The 13,373-nt window shown below is 38.1% G+C and overlaps 1 protein-coding gene across 1 annotated transcript; it reads left to right on the forward strand.

Moving 5' to 3' along the window:
* Positions 1-6,657: 6,657 nt before the first annotated feature.
* On the forward strand, positions 6,658-7,701 carry LOC143035007 (trypsin-1-like). The gene is made up of 3 exons (XM_076201399.1): positions 6,658-6,730; positions 6,835-7,055; positions 7,160-7,701. The coding sequence occupies exons 1-3, from the start codon at positions 6,688-6,690 to the stop codon at positions 7,673-7,675; spliced, it is 780 nt and encodes a 259-aa protein (XP_076057514.1). The 5' UTR covers positions 6,658-6,687; the 3' UTR covers positions 7,676-7,701.
* Positions 7,702-13,373: the final 5,672 nt, after the last annotated feature.

Here is a 13,373-nt window from a genome sequence, read left to right on the forward strand (position 1 = left end):
TGTGAACATACATTGCCTGTTTAGATGAACGGAGGCAGCTATATCAGTGGAGGATTTCCTCACCATAATGTTGGATAATCTTCACGTCCACACTTATCATAGTCTCAGTGGTGGTAATAAAAGCTCTCATAAAAACAACATTAGTCTGTGAGGCCAGCATTTTCCACGTTTGAAGTATTACATTGATATGATATCACGATATGAATTTTCAATACTTACTCATGATACAATATTCAGGTGTATTATTTATCTTCATGGTTTAAAGTAAGGAAAAAAAAACTGCGACATGAAAGGTCTACTGAGAACAAAAAGTGTACAGTTTTAAGGTCAAGTGCTGATGGAGGTGGAATCTCGTGAGACTCACCTTTTGAAAGAGGACAAGCCATAAACAGGTAGAAAAACATCAGGAAGATAGCGAGTTTAGAGCAGGTCAATGGATGGAAGGAAAGACAGGGTGTACTGGTTGACTCTTGACTCTTGGAAAATGCAATTTCACAGAAAAAGGGTGAAATGTTTTGGAAAGTGTAATGTTCCATAACCTCCTAAGGAATGGAGGTACCCATTCTATGAGTTCAAAAGAGAAAGAATAATAAAGTAGTGATAGAAGAGATAGGGATGAAATATTTTGGAGCATACTGAGCAGATAATTATCGCTTGAAAAAAAAGTATGGGAGAAGGGTTTGGTTTTTACCTTTGTCAAGAGTATTGAGTGAAGCCAATCACCTCCAAACATAAGAAAATCCTTCATACAAGAATGAATAAGTTCCTTGTATAGAATAAACAAACGAGCTTAAACTTCTGAGGTCGGCACCAAACACCTAATGTCATTAAAGTTGCTGATTTGTCCGAACTATATGTTTTCAGAGTTGAGTTGGTAAGGTGATGATATTTTGTATGTTGAGTATCGACAAATGTATTGGAGATAGTTATATCATGTTAACAATAGGTGGAGTTAGTATAGTTTTGAGTTTGATGTAATTGTGTCTTATTCCGGGGCGTCACGGTGAGAAGGGGGTAGAACATGTTTTTACATAGTGGGAAAGAGTTTTGGTGAGTGGATCGTAAGTTCCTTGTAACCTATGGAAACGCATGACGTCTTTGCTTCTGTAGGTTTAATAATGACATGGTTTTGTATGTTCATTGTGGAAATTGTCGTTGAGTTTTTCTTAGTTTGTCTTGTTTTATTATGTATTGGCTTTGGGTGACAGCCTGTGAGATTGCCTCAGAGGGGGTTGTGCTGACAATATTCAGTTGAACATTTTGTCTATGGTTAATGTGATATTGAATTTATATATATATATATATATATATACGTATATATATATATATATATATATATATATATATATATATATATGCCAATAAGAACACGGGTACGTATGTTCACTTATGCAAAGTAGATCACTTGGAAAAAGAAACTAACGAAACAGAGCGCTTTCGTATATTACATCTTTAATGCAAAAAGTACATAATTGAACAGATATACATAGTTTATATATATATATATATATATATATATATATATATATATATATATATATATATATATATATATATATATATATATATATGAAAAAGGAATAAGGACAGTTTACATAACAGTAGAGGCTATTGACTCCCTGGAAAGCGGTGGGTCAGGTCGGAAGGGTCAATGCGTAAAACTAATGAGGGAGGGGCGACATCAGGTCACAGTCGCAGGGCTACATTTCACCTTATTATTCTTTTGCTTATTTCTTGACAGATAAAACTGTCAAGTTTATATAAGCCTTTGTTTAAGTTTTTATTTTGATCACTGGTGGTATGGATCAAAGTGCACTCTATTAATTTTCTTACTATTATATCATTGGTGTGATAGACGGTATGGGCATTACCCCAATCAACAGGATAATCATTTAATTGAACATGTTTGAAGATTCCACTGGAATTATTACCATCCCTAACATTTTTCTTATGTTGTTCAATCCTGATGCTTAAGGGTTTGGCAGTTTGACCTATGTAAAATTGATTACACGTTTTGCCAGGAATTCTATAAATGCATCCTTTTTTTATCTTTAATACTACTGTTGATGAGCATATGTTTTACTGTACTATTATTCTTGAAAATTATGTTTACGTTAAATCTTTTTAATAATTCTGTGGCACTTAACAATTTTTTTCTTGAAATGGCATTATGATAACTGAAAGATGATTTTGGTTGGGAAGTTTTATCTACCAATAAATAAACAAAAGAATAATAATAAGGTAAAATGTAACTCTGCGACTGTGACCTAATGTCCCCCCTCCCTCATTAGTGGGATGCATTGACCCTTGCGACTTGACTTACAGCTTTCCAGGTGGTAAATGTCCTCTACTCTTATGTAAACTGTCCTTGTTCCTTCTTCATGTATATATATAACCTACGTATTTCTGTTCAACTATGTACTTTTTGCACTAAAGATGTAATATACGAAAGCGCTCTGCTTTGTTAGTTTCTTTTTCCAAGTGGTCTACTTTGCATAAGTGAACACACGTACCTGTGTTCTTATCAATATATATATATATATATATATATGCATATATATGTATGTATATATATATATATATATATATATATGCATATATATGTATGTATATATATATATATATATATATATATATATATATATACAGTATGCGCCGAAAGTAATGACGCCGCCCTTAATGAAACCCGTAAACTGAAGATGAAGGTTAGTTTGCATGTGAAAATATATGAAATAATGCAAGTTATGGTACTTACATATAGAAATTGGTTAAAATGAATATTCCTTCCTCTGTATCACCTTCTGGAGACGTCCTGGAACTGATAGTGCCAAGAAGGTTATGGAGGGTTGTTTCAGGTATGGAGGCCCAGAGCTGGCGAATAGCGGATTCCAACCGTGGCACTGATGAGGTGTCCATGTCACGCAATTTTCTTTTCATTAAACCCCAAAGGTTTTCTATCGGGTTAATATCGGGACTGTTACCCGGCCAGTCTTTAATATAACTCACTTCACAGTCTCTTAGCCAGTCTGTCACAAGTTTGGCCGTGTGAGCAGGTACTCCATCCTGCATAAAAACCTCGGCCTTGGTCTCCTCAAAACAGTCAGGAAGATAGTCAGTCAATAACTCCAAATAGTTATACTAATTTACTTTTTCATTAGCAGGGAGTACAACGAGCTTGCCAACACCATAATACGTAAATCCTGCCCAAACCATAAGCGAGGCAGGGTGCTTGACGTTCGTGAAGCGAGGTTTCAATGTGTCATTACCAGGCTTGCGGTAGACCTTAGCTGCTGGGGTGCCAGTCACTGTGAAAGTCGATTCGTCACTCCAGAAGACTGTTTTCCACTGTTCATCTGTCCATGTTGAATATTTCTTGGCAAATTTTAGACGTTTAACAACTTGCCGACGAGTAACCCAAGGAGTAGTGCGGGCATGGTAACTTTTATAATTCAGGTCATCGTGTAGTAGCTGCTGGATCGACCTGATAGAGACATCACCAAGGAGATTCGGGTTCTTCTCTTTCAGAAGGAGAACCCGAATCTCCTTGGTGATGTCTCTATCAGGTCGATCCAGCAGCTAACACGGGAAGGATGGATTATATAAGCTGTTCATTTTCTGAGACTGCATGTACTTTGAGAATGTCCTGGTAAGGACGAAACGTCAGTGAATAAAACTCCAACTGTTCTCTGTGTTTAGCTCACCGCCCTTCCACTCATTTGTCTTCCACACTTCAATATTCTCGGCAACTTCTGCCAGTGGCTTGGTAATGGTCGGATTGCCAGACGCGAGAAGGACAAAAGCGAAGAGAGATGTTTTCTTAAAGCAGGTGACGTCTACTTGCAAGTATTTTTGCATTTTTGCATTTTTTCTCTCCTCTTTTTTGTGATGGGCGGGGAGCTGAAAAACTGAGCAAAATTAGCATCGAAGTATTTGATATTTTTTTTTTATATTGACGTTAGGAAGTGTACTAAATTATGTTAAGTGTAACTGGTCGACGTGTATTATTTTGTGTCGTGTGGGTCTGCGTGTGTGTATAACAGCACAATGTATTGTCATAAATATGTATATATATGTGTGTATATATATATATATATGTATATATATATATGTAATATGTATACATATATATACATATATACATGTATATACATGCATGCGTGTATGTGTATATATATATATATATATATATATATATGTATATGTATGTGTGTGTGTGTATGTATATGTATATGTATATATAATCTTATCAAATACAAAAAAAAAAAAAAAAAAATAGTAATAATATTCTTGGTCCACCGGCCGGGGGATGGGTGTAAATGTGCGTAATGTTAAACAATGTAATACTTTTTCCCCCCAATACTTACAAAGTAACTGAAACTATCATAAGGAGACAGAGTTTGAAACCTTACCTTGACGCAAGAGCACAACTCGTCTCCCCCTGCACTTAATGAAAGTGGGATAAAAGAAAAACTAGAGGGCATGAAAAGAAACTAAAAAATGATAGTCACAGAAGAGATCTGAAAAAAATAGTTTTGCACACAGTGGTAGATGTCTGGAACAAATTAGACAAAACAATAATATGTGCAAACAGCATAAAAGAATTTTAGAACAAACTAGATTAAAGTGTGATAAAAAAAAACTAGGGTGCATGAAAAGAAACTCAAAAATGATAGTTATAGAAGAGATCTGAAAAAATAAAAATTTCCACACAGAGTGGTAGATATCTGGAATGAATTAGACAAAACAATAGTATGTGCAAACACCATACAAGAATTTAAGAACAAACTAGACGCTGAGAGATGCAAAGACGGTCACTACGAGTATAGTTCCCCTTCCGTGTAATACAACTAGGTACATACAAATATCAACCACCCATGCGTCGTTCCATCATCGTAATCTACGATTCCGTTTACGATCTCAAAGACCGAAAGAGATGCGAGAATATCGCGGGAAGGAATGAACTACCGCGTCATTCACCATATGAGGATGGAGCCTTTATTTGTACAACGTTTGGCTTATTACAGCTTTTTCGAGTACAAGTTGAGATACACATGCTTGAGATTGAATAATAAGAATGGAGGGAACGGGGAAAGAAAGTTGCTGTGATGATTATCATTTATTTTATATGATTTGTTTTTGTTTTGTTATCATTTGTCTGTTTGATTCTCATTTATTATTAGTTATATGTCAATTTATTATTATTTTCTATTTACCTGTTTGTTTATTATTTAACCATACCTATGACTTTATGTATTTCATTTGTTATTTACATTATTATAGTTTTTATTTATTCATTATTATTATTATGATTTTTTTTCGCATCCGACCTAGATATGGATCAAAAGGTCTCCTGTCGGCATGTTCCGCCTTTGTAATATATATACATATATTGGTGAAGCGTGGCAGGAGATTCTCTCTGATGCATATTCTGTTAAAAACGACAGCAAAAGAATTATCAATTAACTTTTTCCGTGAGCTCTCAAGCTTGCGAAAAGTAGATTTCTGATAGGGGGAAAGGGAGTAAATCAAATTTCCAAAACTCATAGGAAACAAAAGTTATAATGAACACAAAAAATACAGCACACAGTAAACTAAATATAAGAAAAGACAAAGAATACAGCAAAAAACAAAATACAAGCAGAACAAATTTCAAAACGTTTCGCAGATCTTTCTGCATCCTCAGTTGATTTAAATAAGAATGAAAAAGGAAGCATATTTAAATGAAGAGAAAAGCACGGGGAGAAGACACCGTGTAGAAACTGGGGGAGGTCACCCGTATGAGCACGAACACTCGGAGAGATCACAGGTTGGCGGAAACAATACTCGGAAAGGTCACTCCAGGGTTCGGCGCCAATCTGCTTCTCAGTCTTTGGGAACGACGAATGGCAGGATGTTCTTCACTTTGGCGGGGAATGGGAAGTCTCTGTGGAGGAGACCCCGAATTCTTGGGATTGCCCATCTGGCTCCTCCGAACAGGTTTCATGCTAGGGAGGAGGGCGAAGTAATTTACTTGCCTATTAATGGCAGGTTGCAGCTCCTTTATCCAGATGGCTTCCAAGATAAATTTAAATATGCTCCCTTTTTCATTCTTATTCACATCAACTGAGGATGCAGAAAGATCTGCGAAACGTTTTGAAATTTGTTCTGCTTGTATTTTGTTTTTTGCTGTATTCTTTGTCTTTTCTTATATTTAGTTTACTGTGTGCTGTATTTTTTGTGTTCATTATAACTTTTGTTTCCTATGAGTTTTGGAAATTTGATTTACTCCCTTTCCCCCTATCAGAAATCTACTTTTCGCAAGCTTGAGAGCTCACGGAAAAATTTAATGAATAATTCTTTTGCTGTCGTTTTTAACAGAATATATATATACATATATATGTATACAGTATATATATATACATATATATATATATATATGTATATAATATATATATGTATTTATATATATATATATGTATATGTATATATATATATATATATATATATACACACCATGGACATACCAATATTGTATAAGTTGTGTGTAACCAATGGAATTTATACCACTATAGATTAAGTTTAGGTGAGATCTATAGTGAAATTAGATAAGAAAGAGATATGTTGAAGGTTTTTCCCATACAGGGAGGAGCAGCTCGTCGGTGACACGAATAAAAAGGAGTCGGACGCTCCATCTTCACCATTGCAGTCATGAAAGTCCTCATCTTCGCCCTCCTGGTAGCCGGCGCCTTCGGTATGGGACAGAGTGACTGATTCTTTCCATTGTTGCTACTTGAAAAAAATGTTCTTGTATAAAAGATGGCAAGTAATTGACCAAAGTTCTTGATGTTATTACAGCCGTACCCGCAAACAGGCCCCGCCTCCGCTTGGGCTTGAACAAAATTGTTGGAGGGGAGGCTGCCACACCCGGAGAGTTCCCTTACCAGATCAGCTTCCAGGATACTACATGGGGGTTTGTGTTCCACTTCTGTGGTGGGTCAGTGTACAGTGAGAACTACATAGTCACTGCTGGACACTGCGTCTATGGAAAGGACTACGATAACCCAAGGCGTCTTCAGGTATGTTATTTAGTAAACAGGAGCGTGTTTGTAGCGTTTCACTTTCAATGATCGTATCACTGCATTTTTCTATTATTGTAATGGTAATGGTTTCCTAATCCCAGATCACTGCTGGTGAGCACGATCTGGACTACGACGATGGAAATGAGCAGTCCATCAAGGTCGAGAAGATCATCCTGCACGAGGACTACGACTCGTGGAAAACCACCAACGACATTGCTCTTCTCAAGCTGGCCGAGCCCCTCACCATGAACGACTACGTCAAAAGCATTCCCCTCGAAACCGGTGTAGCCAGTGGTGACTGCCAGGTAACTGGTTGGGGAGCATTGACTGAGGGAGGATCTTCTCCTAGCATCTTGCAGAAGGTCACCGTCACCGTCATCAGTGACAGTGAATGCCGCGATGCCTACGGTTCCAGTCAGATCTTGGACTCGATGATGTGTGCTGGCGGTGATGGCGAAAAGGATTCCTGCCAAGGAGACTCCGGTGGTCCTTTTGCCTGCAATGGTCGTCTTGCTGGTGTGGTGTCATGGGGCTATGGATGTGCTCGCCCCAACTACCCCGGAGTCTACACAGAGGTCTCCTACTTTGTTGACTGGGTGGAAAACCACGCCGTTTAAACCGATGTCCCTGTATCATGTCTAAATACAAGAATTTCCTTCAAATTCTCTTTTCTTTTCTTCTTTCCGACGATTACATGAGGAATACTTGGTCCCAGTTGTGTTGTAGTGCGCTAACATTCTTTCCTTCTTGAAGAATTTATCTAATTGTGAACATACATTGCCTGTTTAGATGAACGGAGGCAGCTATATCAGTGGAGGATTTCCTCACCATAATGTTGGATAATCTTCACGTCCACACTTATCATAGTCTCAGTGATTGTAATAAAAACCCTCATGAAAACAATATTAGGATGTGAGGTCAGATTTATTCCACGTTTAAAAATATCACATTGATACGACATCACTACATGAGTTTTCAATACTTACTCAAGATAGAACACTCAAGTGTATTATTTATCTTCATGATTTAAAGGGAAAACAAAAAACTACGACAATGAAAGGTCTACTGAGAACAAAAAGTGTACAGTTTTGAAGACAAGTGGTGGTGGAGGTGGAATCTCGTGAGACTCGCCTTTTGAAAGAGGACAAGCCATAAACAGGTAGAAAAACATCAGGAAGATGCGAGTTTAGAGCAGGGCAATGGATAGAAGGAAAGATAAGACGCACTGGTGGACTCTTGACTCTTGGAAAATGCAATTTCACAGAAAAAGGGTGAAATGTTTTGGAAAGTCTAATGTTCCATGACCTCTTAAGGAAAGGAGGCAGCCATTCTATGAGTTTAAAAGAGAAGGAATAATAAAGTGATAGAAGAGGAAGGGATGAAATATTTTGGAGAGTACTGAGCAGATGAATGTCACTTGAAAAAAAAAGTATGGGAGAAGGGTTTGGTTTTTACATTAGTCAAGAGTATTGAGTGAAGGCAACCACCCCCAAACATAAGAAAATCCTTCATACAAGAGTAAATAAGTCCCCTGTATAGGATAAACAAATAAGCTTGAACTTCTGAGGTCGGTGCCAAACACCTAATGTCATTAAAGCTGTTCTAGCAGAAGTTGATTTTCATTCTAGTCGAGTTTACTAGTAAAGTACAGACCAATAATGTTTAGTTCCAGAGGTAAAGATTTATTTGACATAAGAACATAAGAACATAAGAATAAAGGAGACTGAAAGAGACCATAAGGCCTACACTAGGCAGCTCCGTATCCATCACCACCTGTCGTCCCCATCCATAAAGTTGTCTAATCGTTTTTTAAAACAACTGATAGTTTCAGCGCTTACTACATGGTTACTAAGTTTATTCCATTCATCGACCACCCTATTAGTAAACCAATTCTTGCCTATTTCCTTCTTAAATCTAAATTTGTCCTGCGAGTCCTGCCCTGTTGTTTTATTATGATGACCTTGTTTGCATCTTCCTTGTTATAGCCTTTGATCCACTTGAACACTTCTATTAGATCACCCCGCACTGTGCGTCTTTCCAGAGAGTGTAAGTTTAGGTGTCTAAGCCTCTCTTCGTAAGGCAAATTTCCGAGTTCATGTATCCTTTTGGTCATTCTTCTCTGTACTGATTCTAGTGAATTTATGTCCATTCTGTAGGACGGAGACCAAAAGTGTACCGCATAGTCAAGGATGGGTCTAACTATCGCTAGATAGAGTTTAATAATTACCTCTGCCCTTCTATTCGTTACCGTGCTAGCAATGAAACCTAATGCCCAGTTAGCTTTATTTCTGGCGCTAATGCACTGTTTCCTGGTTTTAAGGTCCAGACTCATCAGAAGTCAGAACTCCCAAGTCCCTCTCGCACTCAGATTTTTCTAAAAACGTGTTATCTAATATGTATCTATTTTTGGGGTTGTGTAGCCCCACGTTTAACACGCTACACTTAGAGATATTGAAGTTCATTTGCCATTTCTCCGACCATGTTAACAATTTATCAAGATCATCCCGCAGAATCTCTGCGTCGTCTCCTGACCCAATTAGGCGTCCTATTTTAGTGTCGTCCGCAAACTTACTAACATCACTATTTATTCCATCGTCTAAGTCATTTATGTACATAATGAACAACAAGGGACCCAAAACCGAGCCCTGGGGGACCCCGCTAGTAACATTGCCCCACCTAGATTTTATTCCATTTATGGTGACCCGCTGTTTTTTTGTTACTAATCCAAGCTCTAATTCATTCTAACACTTTTCCTCCTATGCCATGGGCTTTGATTTTATTTAGTAGTCTCTGGTGAGGCACCTTGTCGAACGCTTTGCTAAAGTCAAGGTAAATAACATCGTAATTATCATTGTTATCTGACACCTTATATACTTGAGTGTAAAAGGATAGAAGATTAGTCACACATGACTCACCCTTGGAGAAACCATGCTGTGAATCACGAATTAAATTATGCCCTTCGATGTGTTCTCTGAGTCTATTTACTATTATTGATTCAAGCATTTTTCCTATAACCGATGTCAAACTGATTGGCCTGTAGTTGCATATGGATGATCTATCTCCCTTCTTAAAAACAGGAACAACGTTTGCCTGCCTCTAAGCAGTTGGCACAAAACCAGTGTCTACCGATTTACTGAATATTTCAGTTAACTGGTCGCAGATTTCAAATTTACACTCCTTAAGCATTCTTGGAAAAATTTCGTCTGGACCCGGAGATTTTGTAGCTTTAAGTCTTTCAATCTGCTTGACTACTTCTTCTTTACTAATGCTGATATTAGATAGACTACTTTCTTCATCCCCTCTGTAAATCGGATCGCAGTCAGGTACTTTATCTAACCTCTCATTAGTAAACACCGATAGAAAATAATTGTTAAACTCCTCACTCATTTTTTCCTCCGATTCTATCATGTCATTTTCATCGTTTTTAATTGGTTCTATTCTTTCTTTATTATTTTTTGTTCTATAGAGGTAAAAGAAACCCTTTGGGTTGGATTTTGCTTGACTGGCCACCTTGATTTCATAATTACGTTTCGCAGTACGTGTATTCCTTTTAACCAGCTTTGCCATTTCGTTATATCTTGATCTAAGGTGTGATTCCCCGTTTTTTATTTTTACGTAAAGTCCTCTTTTCATTCCGATCTCATGTTTCAATCTGTCCGTCATCCATTTGGGAGTATTACTATTTTCCGTATTGACTTTAGGGGGATAAATGTGTTTTGTGCATTAATAATTAGATCAGTTAGATTGCTATACATTTCTTCTAAATCGCTGACCTGACTGTTGGGCCCTCACCCCCAAATGACCTGACCTAAAGTATGCACATTACCCTCCGTGACCCGGCTCTTGGTACCGACCTGACTCTCAGCCCCGCTACGAGAAACGAAAATGTCTGAAACGTCCGCATGACATTTCGTATTCAGTTTCAAATAGGTTTTTATACTGTCAAAGTTTGCTTTCCTGAAGTCTGGTACTTGAACGTTATTCGTACTTTTTAATTTTTCCCAAATAACATTAAATCTTATTTCTTGATAATCGCTAAAGCCTAGACTATCTCCCACTATTACGCTGCTAATTTGGTGCTCATTATTTGTTAAAATTAAGTCCAGGGTATTTTGTCCCCTCGTAGGATCGGTAATTACTTGTTTTTGGAAATTATCCTGTACCACATCTAGGAATTACTTCGCTTCATGATCTCCTGTTAAAGTTTCCCAGTCAAGATTTCTATAATTAAAATCTCCCATGATCACAACGTTTTTGTACTGGGACGCTCTGTGAATTTCATGAATCAGAAGATCAGTCTGCTCAATGCTGAGGTTAGGAGGTCTATACAAGACGCCAATAATAACTTTCTTATTCTTGTCTGTAATCTCTACCCAAATAGATTCCATACAGTCCTCTTCCTTAATCGAATTGTTGATAATACAGTTCAATGTATTTTTAACGAAAAGTGCTACACCTCCCCCATTCCTGCCAACCCTATCCTTATGAAAAAACTTATATCCTTCTATTTCGATTTCCGGAAGGAAATGTTTATCAGCCATGTTGATCCAGGCTTCAGTAATAGCTATAATATCGAAATTTTCTACGCATGCTTTACCTCGCAGCAAATGAATTTTGTTAATTATGCTCCTGCTATTTGTATAGTAAACCTTAAGTTCATCTTCCCTCCACCTGCTTTGGTGATACTTTTCACAGTCCCTCTCTAAGTTGCTTCTATTGCCTAAACTATATTCCGATACTTCCCCCACCTACTCCCACGTAATCTCCCCGAAAAAACCCTGTAGGATGCCTACTTCTCGCTCAAGGGATTCAGCAAGGAGTCGAAATCCTCTGGGAGACAAGTGCACCCCGTCTCTTTTATATAGGTGATTCTTACCATAAAAGCGGTCCCAGTTGTCGACAAATGCCCATCCATTGGCCTTACAATGTTTTGCCAGCCTGCAATTCATTGCAATAGCCCTGGAATGCCACATGTCTCCAACCCTACGCCTCGGAAGGATTCCACATACAACAGGAACACCTCCCCTATTTCTAATCTTGTCTAGCGCATCCCGATACCGCGCAAATAGTTCCTCACTCCCTAACTTATCTATATCATTTCCCTCGGCACTTAAGCAAACTACTGAGTCCTTACCTTCCCCTACTAGACACTCTTCAATCCTATCTCTAACATCTCCTATGCCCGCGCCGGGGAAACACACCTGCGTCCTATGTTTCCTATCTTTATCGCAGATAGCCCTGTCTAAGTACCTCACTTGACTGTCTCCTACTACCAAAATCTTACCTGTGGGTAGGGATCCAGCGTCTGCCCTTCCCTTCTTCTCTTGGATTTCATTAGTTTCTTCTTCCTGCAGATTTGCGAGTAATTGAAACGAGTTCTTGCATTTGAGCGGGGCTGGTGAGAACTTTTTTCCACTTTTCCGCATCTTATTTTTCACCGTATTCCATCCATGCTCATCACTAATTTTGTCTTCCGTATTTTGGTCCTTCGAGCGGAGAACTCGATTCTCCACTTTAAGGCACTTAACAGCATCCCCCAAGGCTTCAATTCTACTAAGTAGAGATTGTATCTCTTCGGCGCTAAACACGGTAACACAATCACTCGCCATTTTCACTAACTGAAAGAGCTACCCGGTTGACCTGATCTGAGTGGCGACTACTGCTCAACTGACATGGAAGGGAAAAGGATAGCTTTGTGGAAAATAGGATTCATGAAAGGACTGGGTCACAAATCGAATTAAGAGAAAGAATAGATCAGTTCAATCCAAGGTAGCATGATTATGTTATGAGACTTGCTGGAGGTAGATTCTTCCGGGTAATAAACGAATCGGTGCTTTTAGAAATAAGAACAAAGGATAGACTAAGGAAATGGCGGGTGCACAGGGTGATTGAAACCGTAAGGACACGTGGTCAGGATGTTGATCAAGTAAAAATGTGTGTGAATAACAATGAGACACACAGAAGAGGATATTAACTGAAGCGACAAATTGTTCTATGAGTAAAGGAACGGGTCTAAACCGACACTAATGATGAGCGAGTAATAAGATGGGATCTTCGTATGGTTTAAATGGGAATGAAAAGGACACATGTAACTGGGATGAAAGGGAAGGGTGAGGATTTTTCTTTCCCATGTAAAATGTTCTATATTAGTTTTCTTATTCGTGCCATGTAATTGTTGGTAGATTTTTTTGTCTCAAATTGAGACCAGCGATGAATACCTGACAATGTTGGTCCACACTACCCTTCTTAATAACTAAATAAATCCACCCTTATCTAGAGGTGCAGCCACTGGGGGTTGGCATTCGGTCTTATGGA

Source organism: Oratosquilla oratoria, chromosome 18, assembly GCF_046742065.1.
Source record: "Oratosquilla oratoria isolate Oo_2021 chromosome 18, ASM4674206v1, whole genome shotgun sequence".
Lineage (NCBI taxonomy): Eukaryota > Metazoa > Arthropoda > Malacostraca > Stomatopoda > Squillidae > Oratosquilla > Oratosquilla oratoria.

What these genes read in the sequence shown, in the direction of transcription:
- LOC143035007 (XM_076201399.1), top strand. Translation starts at nt 6,688, where the DNA reads ATGAAAGTCCTCATCTTCGCCCTCCTGGTAGCCGGCGCCTTCG. An exon ending in CCTGGTAGCCGGCGCCTTCG is followed by an intron (nt 6,731 to 6,834) that starts GTATGGGACAGA and finishes ATGTTATTACAG; the next exon opens with CCGTACCCGCAAACAGGCCC. An exon ending in ATAACCCAAGGCGTCTTCAG is followed by an intron (nt 7,056 to 7,159) that starts GTATGTTATTTA and finishes TCCTAATCCCAG; the next exon opens with ATCACTGCTGGTGAGCACGA.